The sequence below is a fragment of the Notechis scutatus genome, chromosome 5, assembly GCF_049901735.1.
Source record: "Notechis scutatus isolate UNSWTSFEM ecotype Mainland chromosome 5, rNotScu1.2, whole genome shotgun sequence".
Taxonomy (NCBI): Eukaryota; Metazoa; Chordata; class Lepidosauria; order Squamata; family Elapidae; genus Notechis; species Notechis scutatus.
Genome location: NC_142013.1, coordinates 2,656,012 through 2,673,451, shown reverse-complemented (window position 1 = coordinate 2,673,451; position 17,440 = coordinate 2,656,012). Strand labels below are relative to the sequence as shown.

The following is a 17,440-nucleotide window of genomic DNA, read 5'->3' as shown; positions in this document are numbered from 1 at the left end:
GGAAGTCCACAACCTCTTTTCTTTTCCTTTTCTTCAACTTAATCATACACACACACACACACAACAAAAACCTTCCTTTGCTGAGCTAAACAGCCCGACTCTCCCACTAGCCCCCCTCCCAAAATAACATGTGGGATGAAGGTTAAACACAGACCGCAATGGAAGAGCAACCACCATTTATTTCGGAAGCAATATAAGATCGCTTGAGCCTCGGTCTCTTACCTTTCTTCTCCCGTCCCTTCAGACTTGGTCGCGAGGTTCGTCTGTCTCTCCGTCTGTGAAATTGGACACAAAATGAAAAGGCATCCGGATTTCTGCTGGGCAGTCAGCCTCCTAACCGTAAGTGTCCCTTTCTTTCTGTGCGTTGTGCAGTGGCTGGGAAGGATGGGCGTGGAGGTCCTGCCTGGCCTTTAAAGAAGAGGCTGGACAACCATTTTCCCCCACCCCCGCCCCCCGAAATGGTATCGGGTTTCCCTGTCTGATGAGCAGAGGGTTGGACTAGAAGACCTCCGGGGTCCCTTCCAACTCTGCTTCCTATTCTGTTCTGATGGTAACCCTCGCAAGAGGGTATTGGGGGTTGGGGGTTGGGGGGGGGGCCGAATGGCTGGATTAAGTTTTATCCTCCGGCAGTGATTTTTCAAACTTGGCCACTTTAAGCGGGGCGGACTTCAACGCCAAGGCTGGCCGGGGGGGATTCTGGGAGTTGAAGTCCATCCCTCTGAAAGCAGGGCCCTTATAAGAGGTTGCAGCCTGTGGCGGGTTGGTGATGGTCTGAATCAAAATGGAGTGAATTGGTGGAAGTGTGTTAAATTCAGGAGGGGGGTTCAGCCTCTGGTAGGGGCCATGCTGCCCTCCATGCCTAGCAGTATCTTTCTCATTTCAGCTTTTCAAATTCCTTCCTCCCTTCCTCCCTCCCTCCCTTCCTTCCTTCCTTCCTTCCTTCCTTCCTTCCTTCCTTCCTTCCTTCCTTCCTTCCTTCCTGCCTGCCTGCCTGCCTGCCTGCCTGCCTGCCTGCCTGCCTGCTTTTCCTCCCCTCCCTCCCTCTTCCATTTCTTCATTCCTACACTCTTTTGTTTTCCTCCCTCCTTCCTTCCTTCCTTCCTTCCTTCCTTCCTTCCTTCCTTCCTTCCTTCCTTCCTTCCTTCCTTCCTTCCACCCTCCCTGCCTTCTGCCTTCCTGCCTGCCTGCTTCTCCTTCCTCCCTCCCTCCTCCATTTCTTCATTCCTTCACTCTTTTCTTCCTCCCTCCCTCCCTCCCTCCCCTCCTGCCTCCCTTCCTTCCTCCCTCCCTCCCTGCCTGCCTTCTGCCTGCCTGTCTTTCCTCCTCTCTCCCTCCCTCCTTCCTTCCTTCCACCCTGCTCTCTGCCTTTCCTTCCTCCTTCCCTCCCTCCTTCCTTCACTCCTTCCCTTTTCTCTTCTTCCTTCCTTCATGCCACCCTCCCTCCTGCCTGCCTGTCTGCCTTTCCTTCCTTCCTTCCTTCCTTCCTTCCTTCCTTCCTTCCTTCCTTCCTTCCTTCCTTCCTTCCTTCCTTCCTTCCTTCCTCCTCCCTCCCTCCCTCCCCCTCCCTCCCTCCCTCCCTCCCTTCCTATTTTCTTCTCCTATTCTTTTTCTTTCCTTCCTTCCTTCTTTCTTCCTCCCTATTTTATCTTTTCTTTCTTTCCTTCCTTCCTCCCTATTTTGCCCTTCCTTCCCCACTTTTCCTTCCTTACTTCCCTCCCTCCTTGCTTCCTTTCTTCCTTCCTTCGTTCCTTCCTTGTTTCCTTACTTCATTCCACCATCTCTGCCTGTGTGCCTTTCCTTCCTCCTTCCTCCCTCCTTCCTTCATTCCTTTCTTTCTTTTCTCTTCTTCCTTCCCTTCCTCCCTCCTTCCTTCCTTCCTTCCTTTCTTCCTTCCTTCCTTCCTTCCTCCCTCCCTTCCTATTTTCTTCTCCTATTCTTTTTTCTTTCCTTCCTTCCTTCTTTCTTCCCTCCCTATTTTATCTTTTCTTTCTTTCCTTCCTTCTTTCTTCCCTCCCTATTTTATCTTTCTTTCCGTCCTTCCTTCTTCTTCCTCCCTATTTTATCTTTTCTTTCTTTCCTTCCTTCCTTCCTTCCTTCTTCCCTCCCTATTTTATCTTTTCTTTCTTTCTTTCCTCCCTTCCTCCCTATTTTGTCCTTCCTTCCTTCCCTCCCTCCCTCCAATTTTGCCCTTAAGATGTTTAGACAACTCACAGGCAGGATGGGGTTTCTGCTGACTTGGGCGGATAGCATATCATTCACGGGCAGAGCTTGCTCATCGTTAGCTCTCCCCCCACCATCCTGAAAGATTGAAACAATAAATAGGTTTGGAATTTCAGCTCTGTCAACACTCACCCCAAAATTACAGTGTGGACGCTTATCAAAGTAAACTGCGCTGTCTTTATGATTCATTGTTAAAAAACAACAACCCACAACTCCTAAAAATGTGGAATTCGAGAGCAGAGGTCTCCAAACGTGGCCACTTTTTCCAATGCTGATGTAACTTTGAAGAGCCACGAAACGAATGGTGGTAAGTTTGAGGATTACCTATACCAGCATCAACATAGAAGACTGGCGGCTAACCTTTTTGGGGCTCCTGTGCCGAAACTTTCGCTCACGTGCCAGCACCGAGAAGGCGATGCGCACAGGCCCCCTGCTCATGCGCACGCGATTCCCCTTCCCCGCCACCCCCTTACCTGCACTGCGCATGACGCGCCTCCCAGCTGATTTGGGGGCCTTTTTCAGCTTCCCAGAGGCTCGAGGAAGCTGCAGCCTTTGCAGGCCGAAAAATAGGCCCGTTTCGTCACTTCTAGTATTTCCCAAAATACAGGAAGTGATGAAACGGGCCTGTTTTTCGGCCTCCAAAGGCTGCAGAGGCTTCCCTCGAGCCTCCGGGAGGCTGAAAAAGGCCCGAATATCAGCTGGGAGGCGCATGCATGCGCAGTGCAGGTAAGTTTGCTTGGGGGTCACGTGCCATAGATTCACCATCACGGACTTAGAACTAAGGAGAAATTTCCTAACAGTTAGAACAATTAATCAGTGGAACAACTGATTGGATAACCATTTGTCTGAAGTGGTGTAGGGTTTCCTGCCTAGGCAGGGGGTTGGACTAGAAGACCTCCAAGGTCCCTTCCAACTCTGACATTCTGTTCTATCTTGGGATCGTTGAATTTTGATCCCTGCTCCATAGCAAGGGGTGAGACCCAGGGAGCGATCCTAACCCCTTGAAATCCCAGCATCCTCCCCAAATTTACCCTTCGCTGCAGGAGTCTCTACCCAGCATTTGAATCACAGGTTTTTTTTTTAGCATGGCAAGTTTGCCCACGTTGGCAAGATCTGAGTCAACAGCAGTGGAAAATTACCCACGAAGAACACGGGCTGCTAACTGGCCTTCTCACTTAACTATGAGGCAGCAGTGTGCGGCAGCTGCCGAAAAAGCCAACGCCGTCCTGGGCTGCATCAACAGAGAGGTAGAATCAAGATCATGGCTAAGGCCACACCTGGAAGTTTGCGTCCGGTTTTTTGGTCTCCACGATGTAAAAATGATGTTGAGATTCTAGAAAAGAGTTGTTATGACCCACGCCCTTTTCCGACAAATCAAACACCATCCAAAAAAAAACCAGAAACCTTGTAACGCTTCTACAAAATAATTAGCTGTGATAAGCACAAGCCTTGCCAAACTGTGCGAGACTTGCCAAAAGATAACGGACAAGAAATAATTTGCAAAATAAGAATCTTCAAATAGAAACTCAGGATACTAGAATGTCCACGAGGCTGAGTTTCAAAACGTCTTTGCCTTCTGCAAAGTACGTTCGTTTCACAGCTGGCTTTTGTCTTCTTGAAGGAGGGGCCATTCCCTTGCAGCCTTACTCCCGAGTCGCCCATGCTGTTGTAACTGCTCTTTCCTGCGAGCGATCCTACATGCACTTGGCACAGGCTCCTCAGGAACCTCCTCATCGCTGCTGCCAGCCCCCACAATCTCTGAAGGCAGCAGTCCACTCCCTGATGGTCCTGGCCCCTCACCTGAGTCCTCGCTCTCCTCCGCCATCCACACCTGCTGCCGGCTAACCACAACAAATGTGCATAGAAGAGCAACAGAGAGGATTAGGGGACTGGAGGCTAAAACATATAAAGAACGGTTACAGGAATTGGGCAGGTCTAGTTTAATGAAAATAAGGACTAGGGGTGACATGATAGCAGTCTTCCAGTATTTGAGGGGCTTCCCCAAAGAAGAGGCAGTCAAGCTATTCTCCAAAGCACCAAAAAAGGCAGGACAAGAAGCAATGGATGGAAATGAACCAAAGAGAGAAGCAACCTGGAATTTTAGGAGGAATTCCCTAACGGTGAGGACAATTAACCAGTGGAACTACTTGCCACCAGAAGTGGTGGGTGTGCTAACACTGGAGGTTTTCGAGAAAATATTGGACAAGCATTTGTTTGAAAGGGTATGGGGGTCCCCCTGCTTGAGCAGAGGGTTGGACTAGAAGATCTCTAGGGCCCCTTCCAACTCTGCATAACTCTGTTATTCCTAGCTCTGATCCAAAGCCAGTGGGGGAGGACTCTTATTCCGCCACGAGGGTGTGAATTTTGCTGCCAAGCGATCCCTACCTCTCCTCCCTTTGCATTTTTCCTCCCACGTGCCCCAGCCGGGAGTTTGTTTAGAGGAAAAAAGGGCTGAATGGCAAAAGTTCATTCTTCCGCATGGAAATGATGGCAAGTCTTAAAGGCTGCAGGATCTCAGCGAGGCTCCTCTGTGGCTTGTTAGCTTGCTGAGGTTTGGCGTCAGTCGGGGAGTGCAATTCCCCCAATGTTCAGCTCAGGAATATTTGCAGGTGAGGGAAGGACATAGACTGGGTGAAACCAGGCTCAATAGCAGGAACTATGAGAGGGACCTTGGAGTCTTAGTGGACAACCAGCTAAATAGGAGCCAGCAGCCAAAAAAAGCCAATGCAATCCTAAATTGCATTAATATACAATCGAGATCAAGGGAGGTGCTAATACCACACTATAAAGCCTTAGTAAGGCCACACCTAGAGTCCTGCATCCAGTTTTAGGCACCATACTACAAAAAAAAGAGGTTGAGACTCTAGAAAAAGTGCAGAGAAGAGCAACCAGGATGAGGAGGGGACTGGAGGCTAAAACATACAACGAATGGTTGCAGGAACTGGGCATGGCTAGTCTAGGGAAGAGAAGGACCAGGGGAGACAGGAGGGCATCTTCCAATGTTTGAGGAGAAAGGAGGCAGGTCAAGCTATTTTCCAAAGCAAAAGAAAGAAAAAGAAGGGAGGGAGGGAGGGGAAGGGAAGGGAAGGGAAGGGAAGGGAAGGAAAGAAGGAAGGAAGGAAGGAAGGAAGGAAGGAAGGAAGGAAGGAAGGAAGGAAGGAAGGAAGGAATCTGAGCAAACCATGGATAGACAGAAGACATGTCTAGTTTAAGGAAAACAAGGATGGGGTGACATGATAGCAGAGTTCCAATATTTGAGGGGCTGCCAGAGCACCTGAAGGCCAGACAAGGAATAATGGATGGAAACTGATCAAGGAGAGATTCAACCTAGAAATAAGGAGAAACTTTCTGACAGGGAGAACAATCAGCCCATGGAACAGAAGTTGCCTTCAGAAGTTGTGGGAGCTTCATCCCTGGAGGCTTTCAAGAAGAGACTGGACTGCCATCGGTCAGAAATGGTGTTAGGGTCTCCCGCTTGGGCAGGGGGTTGGACTAGATGACCTACAAGCTCCCTTCCAACTCTGATTATCTGTTATCTGCTTTTTTCAACAGGCAAGTGGGCTTTGTTTTTTCCTTGAAGAGGTTTCGCTTCGCATCCAAGAAGATTCCTCGGTTCTGACAGAATGGTGGAGAATGCATGGAAGGATTCCGCCAGAACTGAAGAAGCTTCTTGGGTGGGAAGCAAAACCTCTTCAGGGAAAAAACAAAGTCCAGTTGTTTTTGGGATAAAGGACTTTTTGGGACAACCATGATGTGTTTCTGCACGAGGCCGGCTGGGCTCTGTCCCAGGAGTTGATGCTGGAAATAGATCACCCTCTGGCCCTCCTCTTTTCTGGACATGGCTAGAGGGCAGATCCAGAAGCGAGATTCCTAGCTGTGTTCAGAGATCACTGTCGAGCGGATCAGTTGCAACCCGTGGGATTACATTCACGTAACACCCTAAACTTAGCTAGTGTGAAATATTGGGAGAGGGTGAGCGGGTTGGAGGTTTCTTGGGCTGTTCAAATCTAAAGTGCTACTGTATATTTTTGTTCATGCTTTGTGTTGGAAGCTCGGGAAAATGTGTTAATTAAAAACCTACGCAAAAGAAGGCAGGAGCCAAGGGAGGGAGGGAGGGAGGGAGGGGAGGGGAGGGAGGGAGGGAGGGGAAAGAGGGAGGAAAGGGGAAGAAAAGAGGGATGGAGGGAAGGAAGGAAGGGGAAGAAGGGATGGAGGGAGGCGATTGAGGGATGAAAAGGGAAGAAAAGATGGAGGGAGGGACAGAAGGAGGAAGAGAGGGAGGGAGGGAAGGAAGGGGAAGAAGGGATGGAGGGAGGCGATTGAGGGATGAAAAGGGAAGAAGAGAGGGAGGGAGGGACAGAAGGAGGAAGAGAGGGAGGGAGGGAAGGGAGGGGAAGAAAAGAGGGAGGGAGGGAGGGAAGGAAGGAAGGGGAAGAAGGGATGGAGGGAGGCGATTGAGGGATGGAAGGGGAAGAAAAGGGGGAGGGAGGATGGACAGAAGGAGGAAGAGGGAGGGAGGGAGGAAGGGGAAGGAGGGAAGGAAGGGAAAAAATGAAGAAAAGAGGGAGGGAGGGAGGGAGGGAAGACTCTTAGTTGGATCAAATACATCACTTGGAGCATCCATTTGCAAGTTTCAAGGAAACACAGAAACACAGACAGGTGGAAAGGACCTTGGAGATCATCTAGTCCAGCCCCCTGCCCCAAAAGGAGATTTTACACCACCTTCTCTTTGTAACATAACCTTTTCAGAGGCCTGGAGTCCTTTGATTCTGCTGTATGAGGAAAAGGAATCGCTCTGCACTGCCGTGTATTGGACACTGGAATGAATAATAGTTTCTGTAGAAAACAGAATCTTTTTTACTTTTGTTCATTCCCTCCTGCATCCTTTCCCTCCTAACCTTATGGTGGTGATGCAGAAAGAGAATCACAACCTTTTGTCTCCCCCCACCTCACCTGCTCTGTTATTTTTAGGCCCTGTGTTGGCACCCAGCGTGGGCTCAGGCCTGCGGGGACCAAGAGTATCGGGGTGCGGATGGCCGCTGTGTCCTGTGCGAATCCTGCCCAGCCGGAGAAGAGCCTGATAGAGTGAGTAAAATTGTCTCTGTTCTGACCCAAGCTTCGTCAAACGTAAGGAAACACAAACTTGTTTGAAAAGCAAAACCTATTTTATTGCAACGCTGGGAATTATTTTCATTCCCAGCCAGAACTAATGTTAAACAGTTCCCCAAGATAAGCACACACCTTTCAGTGCTGTGGCATGCGGCCAAAAACAGAAGTATCCAATTAACTATAAAAGAAACCAACCGAAGTACAAGAAAAAAAACAACAACAACCAAAGTACACAGAGCTACAAGCAGGACTCGGAACCGATCGAACGGCTTTGCTTCCTGCAAAGGTTTCGTCATCTTGGCCTGACTTTTATCCCTGATGGGAGGGGCAATCGCTTCCCAGCCTTACTCCCGAGTCGCCCCCTTCCGCTTCTGCTTGCTCTCGCCTTCTAGCAGCTCTTTGCATATGTGCACTGGGAAACAGGCTCCCGCTGTACCTCTGCCTCACTGCTGCCAGACTCCAGAGGCTCTGGAATCAGGACCCCACTCCCAGATGGTCCTGGCCCCATCCCTGCATTGGACACAGGAGTCCCTGACTGGTCCCCTTTCTTCCTCACTGCCGACTCCGCTGCCGTCTGCACCGGCTGCTGACGAACCACAACAGGATCTCCATTCACACAGCATCACGTTTTCCGTGTAGTGGTCCATGTGTGAACTCAGTAAATGGGTCTAATTGACCAAACTGGGGAAGGGAAGGGAAGGGAAGGGAGGAAGGGAGGAAGGAAGGAAGGAAGGAAGGAAGGAAGGAAGGAAGGAAGGAAGGAAGGAAGGAAGGAAGGAAGGAAGGAAGGAAAGGAAAGGAAAGGAAAGGAAAGGAAAGGAAAGGAAAGGTATTCATGATAATCCTACCATCGTCGTTGGTTTAGAGTGGGAGGATATTTGCTATCTGTAATAACGAAACTGGCACTGAACACTAAAAGGGCAAGCCACTTGTATGTAAACAGAGAGTAAACCCAGTGGTGGGATTCAGCTGGTTTGCATCGGTTGACTAGAACTGTTTGTTAACTGTTTGCTCAGTTTGGCGGCGGAAGCCTCACCCCTCTCCCTTCTAGCACTGATGATGTTACCGAGCTGGGTAATAAAACGCCTGCAAGAAAACAACCGAGCCAGAGTTGTCTTGCTGTCAGGACAGATTCCCTCATTAAATCATGATCCTTGAGCCAAACTTCAAAAAACTTCCAAGGATTTATTAGAAGCGACGTACTGGCACTGCCCTGTTGGAAGCCAACTCTGGCCTACGTCATTTACAGTCCCCTGTGTGACCCTGTTTCCCCCCCCTCTCTCTCCTGGGTGTCTCATCAACCAGATTCTCCAATTGAGCACCTTCACAGGCTGGGTGTCATCCATCACGTTCTCCAATTCAATATATTCCCAGGCAAAAGCTCTGGTAGTTTAGTTACAACCTTTTAAAGTTAAGAGTTGGAATGGACTTTGGCTTCCAAACTACGGCACTGCTCTTCCAGATTTCCTTCCTGCTCCCCCTTTTTATAGCAACTACTAAAACAGGCATAGGAATGCCTCCTCCTTCTCCTCCTCCTCCTCTCGGTAAACCCCTTCCCTTCTAGTAGTGATGATGTTACCTAGTTGGGTCTGGAAACGTCTGCATGAGAACAGCCAATCTCAGAGAGCGCCAAGAACCCCGCAATACTGAAACCTAACTCCTGAAAGGGTTTGAAGGTATCCCAGGATAAACAGGAATATCATTCCTTTAAGCAGTGTTTTTGTTTCATTTTCCCCACAGAAATGTGGTTATGGTTCAGGGTTAGGAATGGCCTGCAAACCCTGTTTGGCTGGTTTCTTCTCTTCCACCTCCGACCTGGAATTCTGCTCATTGCATACTTCTTGTGAGTTCAAGAAGAGAGTCCCTATCCACGTCGGAACAGCGACTGCAGACACCTTGTGCGGCATCTGTTTACCTGGGTAAGTCTTCACCGGCACTTTTCCATTCTGATTCTCCTTGCAAGGTGTGTCTTCTCCTGTCTCCAAGCAACCCCAGGCCAGGAAATGTCTCTTTTGAGAAATACAGAAGGCTGTTCTGCTCCTGTCGGAATCTGACTCGGAGGAGAAACAGGGAGCGGGAGTGTGGCTCCGTGGGCTGTGGAGGAAACTGGGGAAGGGCAAAGTCTAGCTGGGCAGAGCAGGGAAGTGGTAGAACAAGGGAGAGGGAATTCGGAGGAAGACCCAGGCCCACCCCCTCTTCATCCTAGGGCACGCAGGGAGGAACGGAAAAGAGAGCAACGTGGGTTGCGTGGCTTACGGGGGAAGAAAAGGGCCCTGATTCCCTTCATTAGGCACACCTGGGAAGAGAGTTTAAAAGAGATGCAATCTGAGAGCGGCAGCTGCTGGGAGCAAACATGAGTTTATCTGGTGTTATCGTGGCTTATCTGTGTTCCCGGCATCTTCCCAACTGTGTGAGTTTTGCCGTGCTTTCAAGTCTGAAATTCCTGCTCCCGCTGTGCCAAACTACTTACTTCAGTTTGGTTTGTTTGGATTTTAAGTTACAGTTTGTGTGTACCTTGTTTTGGACTGAATTTTCTACAGTCAAAGGCTGTTCCTGGGAGAGCAACCTGGACATTGGGGCCAAAGTTGGAGTTAATAAAGGGACTCTTATTGCTTATCTGACTGTGCTGCCTTTGTGCCACACCCCAGGTCATCACAAAGGCTGTGTAGAACCAGTGGACACCTGGTCAGGGATAGATAGATCTTCACCAAGGGAAACTACTGGGCAGATGTTCTGGTCTCTGAATTTTGATTTTGTTCAGTTTAGAGCAGGGATGTCCAACCTTGGCCATTTTAGGACCTGTGGACTTCAATTCCAAAATTCCTCAGCTAGCCCTTTTGAAGTCTGCAGGTCTTAAAATGGCTAAGGTTGGACATCTCTGGTTTGGAGCATTTCTCTTCCAGGTGGGCTCCAGAGTTCAATCTGGAGGCTGTGAAAAAAACTAGACAAATATCAGTGGAAGCTGTAGGATGTCAAATCAAGTCTTATCTGTAGCATACGTGCCCAGTGTACTGGACTTGGTTTGAATCGAATTTGGTTATTATTGGTTGTTATTAGTTGTGGTTGAGCTTGGTTGTGGTTGAGCTTGTTTGGGATTGAGCTTGTTTGGGATTGAGCTTGGTTGTGGTTGAGCTTTCTTCAATTGTATCATCAGTTATTTGCTGTGGGTTATGTTAGTGGCTGAATCAATCCTGTTGGATTTATGTAGAGTCCAGTCAAGCTATTCTCCAAAGCCCCTGAAGAGGCAGGACAAGAAGCAATGGGTGGAAACTAATCAAGGAGAGAAGCAACTTGGAATTAAGGAGAAACTTCCTGACAGTGAAAACAATTAATCAGCGGAACAACTTGCCTCCAGAAGTTGTTGGTGCTCCAACACTGAAAGTTTTTAAGAAGATGTTGGATAGCCCTTTGTCTGAAGTGGTGTAGGGTTTCCTGCCTAGGCAGGGGGTTGGACTAGAAGACCTCCAAGGTCCCTTCCAACTCTGCTATTCTATTCTATTCTATTCTATTCTATTCTATTCTATTCTATTCTATTCTATCCTATTCTATTCTATTCTATTCTATTCTATTCTTCATTCCATTATTCTATTCTATTCTAATTCTATTCTATTCTATTCTATTCTTCATTCCATTATTCTATTCTATTCTATTCTATTCTATTCTATTCTATTCTATTCTATTCTATTCTATTCTATTCTATTCTTCATTCCATTATTCTATTCTATTCTATTCTATTCTATTCTATTCTATTCTATTCTATTCTATTCTATTCTATTCTATTCTATTCTTCATTCCATTATTTCTATTCTATTCTATTCTATTCTATTCCTATTCTATTCTATTCTATTCTATTCTATTCTATTCTATTCTATTCTATTCTATTCTTCATTCCATTATTCTATTCTATTCTATTCTATTCCTATTCTATTCTATTCTATTCTATTTTGATCAGGTGAACATGGGAAGGCTGCGACGGTCGTAAGTGTAAAAAAACCATCATAAATCTTTTTTTTTTTTTTTGAGTGTTTGTAAGTTCAGGTGGTCCCTAAACAAATCGTTGTAAGTTGAGGATCACCTCTAGGCCTATTCCAAGACCCAAAAGGAAATGGAAATGACCTCCAGCATCCTGCTCAGCTCCAAATCCTTGAAAAAGTCACACAAGGTTGTGTGGGAAATTGAAAAACTTAATCTCACGATCCCTGGCTGAAGAAGGGAAGGGCAAAAATCGTGGCAATTATTTCAGATTTTGCGTTTCGTTTCACAAGAACGGTCAGAGGTATATCTTTTCTAATGGATTTTGGAGAATAAAAATAAAAGCAAATGCAAAAAAAAAAAAAATCGAAAGTTTTCTCAAGTTACAAAAGATAGAATGAAAAACAGGGATACAAAGATAGTAACGCCAATTGAGGGTAAATGGATTAAGAACCATCCTATCATATTTTCAGATTTCATTTAACTGTTCGGGGTTTTGGCCTTGGAGAAAGGCTGTGCAGGTCCAAAATACAGATAGTCCTCAACTTAAATGACCTCAGTTGAGCCCAAAACTTCCGTGGCTAAGCCAGGCAATTGTTAAAGGAATAAAACCCCCATTTTACAATCCTTCTTCCCACCGTTGTGAATCGCTGCAGTTAAAGATAACAGATAATCAAGAGTTGGAAGGGACCTTTGAGGTCATCTAGTCCAACCCCCTGCCCAAGCGGGAGACCCTACACCATTTCTGACAGTGGGCAGTCCAGTCTCTTCTTGAAAGCTTCCAGGGATGAAGGTCCCACAACTTCCGGAGGGCAACTTCTGTTCTGTTGATTGTTCTCCCTGTCAGAAAGTTTCTCCTTATTTCCAGGTTGAATCTCTCCTTGATCAGTTTCCATCCATTGTTCCTTGTCTGGCCTTCAGGTGGTTTGGAAAATAGCTTGACCCCCTTTATCTCTCTGTGGCAGCCCCTCCCTCAAATATTGGAAGATGCTCTCCTGTCTCCCCTGGTCCTTCTCTTCCCTAGACCAACCAGGCCCAGTTCCTGCAACCGTCCATCGTATGTTTTAGTCTCCAGTCCCCTCATCATCCTGGTTGCTCTTTGCACTTTTTCTAGAGTCTCAACATCTTTTTTTTATAGTGTGGTGACCAAAACTGGATGCAGTACTCTAGGTGTGGTCTTACTAAGGCTTTATAGGGTGGTATTAGTACCTCCCTTGATCTCGATTGTGTCCCTCTGTTAATGCAATTTAGGATTGCATTGGCTTTTTTGGCTGCTGCTGCTGCACACGGCTGGCTCCTATTTAGCTGGTTGTCCACTAAGACTCCAAGATCCCTCTCCCAGTTCCTGCTGTTGAGCCTGGTTTCACCCAGTCTATATGTGTACTTTTTGGTTTTTCTTGCCTAAGTGTAGGACTAAATAAATCCCAAATCATATAATACTCCATTTCTTCTGATCTCTAATTTCTAATGTCAATCTACTCATTTTTGCCCATTCCATTATTTTCTTAATCACCTCCTCTTCCTCTGGAATTTTCTCATTTTTCCAATTTTGGGCAAATACAATTCTAGCCGCAGTTAAATAACATGAGTAATCAAGTATATTATTTCCTTATTATAACCTTCAGGTAAAATCCCTAATGAATATGTCTCTGGTTTTAAGTCTCTATGCTGTTTTATCATTTTATTCAAACCATGTGTGTATTTTAGTCCAATAAGGCTATTGACTCGTATTTATGATGGACACCCTGTTGTTAAATGAAGTAAAACTCACTTAACAACCAACTTGCTCAGCAGCAGAAATTTCTGTTTCAACCGTGGTCGTAAGTTGAGAACTATCTGTATCTTCGACAATGCTGGCAATTTTTGGCACGTGCCACGGAGGAAGGGAGGCTGTGTTTTTCCCCCCCAACTTTTGCTGAACCCAACTGGTGGGTGAAACAGTTGAGGGGGCTTTTATACAGGCAGTCCTCAACTTATGACCGCAACTGAGCCCAGAAATTACGGTCATGAAGTCGTGCTGGATGTTAAGCGGATCTTTGTGGGACCTATTTGATGATCATTTTTGGGGGGGCGATCATTAAGCGAACCCATTGTGCAATGGGCTTTGGTTTTTTGCTGGGGACTGGAAGTAAACCTCAATTTCCAGCCAGAAAACGTTGTAAAATTGTGGCAAGTGTGTCACGTGGAACAGACACGTGAGAATTGCAGCCTCTGGCTAGGATACTCCAGGGTGCAAAAGGTTCAGATACTTTGCTTGAGTCACCCCCAAAACTTGGCTGAACTCACTTTCTCAGGATAGAGAAACTAGACACGACCTTAGTCATCATCTGCACTGCTGACTCCAGAGCCAAATCGGGCTGACGAAGCAAAATTCCCCCTTGTGATTGTGTCTCCTGAACTGGATCCAGGTGCACCACTCACCTGGTCCTAAATAAGGCACTCGCTGTGCAATTAGAACCTTGTAGTAATTTTATTTAATTTGCTGTTACAAGGAAGCCCAGTCCCCAGAAAGGGATAATTTACAATGCAGCGAGTCCTTGATGGAGATAGGAAACGAGGCCATTGTTAAAGGGGGCCCACCCAATTTATGACCAAGACAGGGAGGGAGGGAGGAAGAGGAGAGAGAGAGACAGAGGGAGGGGGGGAGAGATGGATAGAAGGTAGATTAGATAGATAGATAGATAGATAGATAGATAGATAGATAGATAGATAGATAGATAATAGATACATAAAGATAGATGATAGAGAGATAGATACATGATTGATAGATAAATAGATAGATATAGAGATAGATAGATAGATAGATAGATAGATAGATAGATGATAGATAGATAGATAGATAGATAGATAGATAGATAGATAGATAGATAGATAGATAGATGATAGATAGATAGATAGATAGATAGATAGATAGATAGATAGATAGATAGATAGATAGATAGATGAATAGGGATAGATAGAGATAGATAGATAGATAGATAGATAGATAGATGATAGATAGATAGAGATAGATGATTGATAGAGATAGATAGATGAAGATAGATGATTGATAGAGATAGATAGATAGATAGATAGATAGATAGATAGATAGATAGATAGATAGATAGATAGATAGATAGATAGATAGATGAGATAGATAGATAGAGATAGATAGATAGATAGATAGATAGATAGATAGATAGATAGATAGATAGATAGATAGAGATAGATAGATAGATAGATGATAGATAGAGATGAAGATAGAAGATGGATGGATAGATAGATAGATAGGAAGATAGATAGATAGGAAGATAGATAGATAGATAGATAGATAGATAGATAGATAGATAGATAGATAGATAGATAGATATGAGGATAGAGAGAGATGGATAGAAATAGATAGCATAGAGATGAAGATAAAAGATAGGTAGATATATGAATATAGATTAGAGATAGATGAAGATAAAAGATAGATCTTCATAGAGAGATCATAGAGAGATATAAAGATAGAAATAGAAAGATATAAAGATAGAAATAGATAGATGATAGAGATGAAGATGGAATATGGATGGATGGGTAGATAGATAGATGAAGATAGATGATTGATAGATATAGATAGATAAGACAGATGACAGGTAGAGATATGAAAATAGAAATATATGATAGATGAAAATAGAAGATGGATAGATGGATAGATAGATAGATAGATAGATAGATAGATAGATAGATAGATGACAGATTGAGAGAGACAAAAGATAGTCAGACAGACAGATTTATCGATATGTTTAGTCTGCCATTTAGACCCCTCCCCCTTTCCCCAGAATGCAAGAGGGAGGGGCTCCCTGTCCCTCTTCTCTCAGCTGAGGCAGTCATCGAAACATCCCTTTGCTCCTCCTGATGGACATCTTGACATTCTGCCATTTCTTTTCTAGCCCAAGTTTTTTTTTTCTTACCTCTCCTCATTCTGCTTCTTGCAGGTACTACAGTCCTGACGGGGAGACGGATACGAGGAGTAGCTGCCTCCCTTGCCTGTCTGCCCCCCGGGGGGCACCCGAATGCCAAGGTGAGAGCAAAGCAGTGGAGGAGGCTGCCCTGGCTGGATTCCAAGAAACAAGGGCCTCTTTAGTGCCCTGAGCGTGCAAAGTCCTGTGGGATGTGATAACCGTGTACCGTCAGAATTAGCCCTTTTCAAGCACAGGTAGTCCTCAGCTTATGACCACAATTGAGCTCAAAATGTCCCTTTGCTAAGCAAAACGGTCGTTAAGTGAGATTTTTCTCCGTTTTATGACCTTTGGTAATGACCCCAAGGGGCGTGGCACAAAGGCAACCCAGTCAGATAATCAGTAGGAGTCTCTTTATTATCTCCAACTTTGCCCCCAGTGTCCAGGGTACCTTCTGGGTTGGAGAAAAACTCTCCCAGGAACAGCCTTTGGCTGCAGAAAATTAAGTCCAAAACATGGTCAACGCAAACTGTAACTTAAAATCCAAACAAGCCACACTGAAGGAAATTAGTCTGACAGGGCAGGAGCAAGAATCCCAGACGTGAAGGCATGGCAGTAATTCAACACGGTTATTAATAATGGATAAATAATTTGAAATAGGTACCTAATATTATATTTTATACACACACACACACACACACACACATATAAACTAAAAAAAAAAACCAGTGAAGTCTTCTCGATGACCTTTTTAAGTCTTCTTCTCCCGACTCTTCTCGAAGGCTCCGGAAAACGTCCAGCCCGCCTGACCCGAAACGCCGAGCCCCACCCAAGACACGGCGAGAAGTTGGCACTGAATGGCACTCGGGACGGGAAGCCGGATGAGAGCGCGACGCAGTATGCGGTGCTGGCCATCGTCCCCGTCTTCTGCATTATGGGTCTGCTTGGCATCCTTTTCTGCAACCTGCTGATGAAAAAGGGGTACCACTGCACGGCCCGGAAGGAGACGGATGAGGAGGCCACTAAATCAGACCGAACCGGTGAGGGGAGGGGATACCGCTTGTGTGAAGCGTGAGGTCTCTTGGACAACCAACGGCCATGTGTTCTGACCTAAGGCTTCCTTAGGAAGCATAAAACACAACCTTAGTTCCGGCAAAACCAATTTTTATTTCCACGGCTGTGAATTACATTCATTCCCGGCCTGCAAGGTTTCACAAACAGTCTTCCAGGGGGATGTTTATAAACACCCACCTTATCGCACTGATAGAGATGATAGAGATGAAGATTAGATGGATGGATGGATGATAGATAGATAGATATGATAGATTAGATAGATAGAGATAGATAGATAGATAGATAGATAGATAGATAGATAGATAGATAGATAGATAGATAGATAGATAGATAGATAGATGTAAGATAGATAGATATAGATATAGATAGATAGATAGATAGATAGATAGATAGATAGATAGATAGAGACAGATGATAGAGATGAAGACATGAAGATTAGATGGATGGATGATAGATATGATAGAAGATAGATAGATAGATAGATAGATAGATAGATAGATAGATAGATAGATATGAAGATAGAGATAGGCAGATGATAGAGATGAAGATAGATATAGACAGATGATAGAGATGAAGATAGAGATAGGCAGATGATAGAGATGAAGACATGAAGATTAGATGGATGGATGGATGATATAGATAGAGATGAAGTTAGAAGATATAGATAGATAGATAGATAGATAGATATGAAGATAGAGATAGGCAGATGATAGATATGAAGATAGAGATAGGCAGATGATAGAGATGAAGATAGAGATAGACAGATGATAGAGATGAAAATAGTGATAGGCAGATGATAGATGAAGATAGAGATAGGCAGATGATAGAGATGAAGACATGAAGATTAGATGGATGGATGGATGGATGATAGAGATGAAGTTAGAAGATAGATAGATAGATAGATAGATAGATAGATAGATAGATAGATAGATAGATAATAGATAGATAGATAGATAGATAGATGATAGATAGATGATAGATAGATGATAGAGATGAAGATAGAGATAGGCAGATGATAGAGATGAAGATAGAGATAGGCAGATGATAGAGATGAAGATAGAGATAGGCAGATGATAGAGATGAAGATAGTGATAGGCAGATGATAGAGATGAAGATAGAGATAGGCATGATAGATAGATGATAGA

At 45.2% G+C, this 17,440-nt stretch overlaps 1 protein-coding gene across 2 annotated transcripts in view; it reads left to right on the top strand.

Annotated features, from left to right (window-relative positions):
* The first annotated feature begins 230 nt into the window (after positions 1-230).
* RELT (RELT TNF receptor) overlaps positions 231-17,440 on the top strand; it is a 29,246-nt gene continuing 12,036 nt past the window's right edge. For both annotated transcript variants that reach the window (XR_015749687.1, XM_087965961.1), the window contains exons 1-5: positions 231-339; positions 7,192-7,305; positions 9,070-9,248; positions 15,258-15,343; positions 16,004-16,261. Coding sequence is in view for 1 of the 2 variants with exons in the window: in XM_087965961.1 (XP_087822087.1) it covers positions 295-339; positions 7,192-7,305; positions 9,070-9,248; positions 15,258-15,343; positions 16,004-16,261 (682 nt within the window). In the remaining variant the exon portion in view is untranslated. The remainder of the gene's footprint in view (positions 340-7,191; positions 7,306-9,069; positions 9,249-15,257; positions 15,344-16,003; positions 16,262-17,440) is intronic.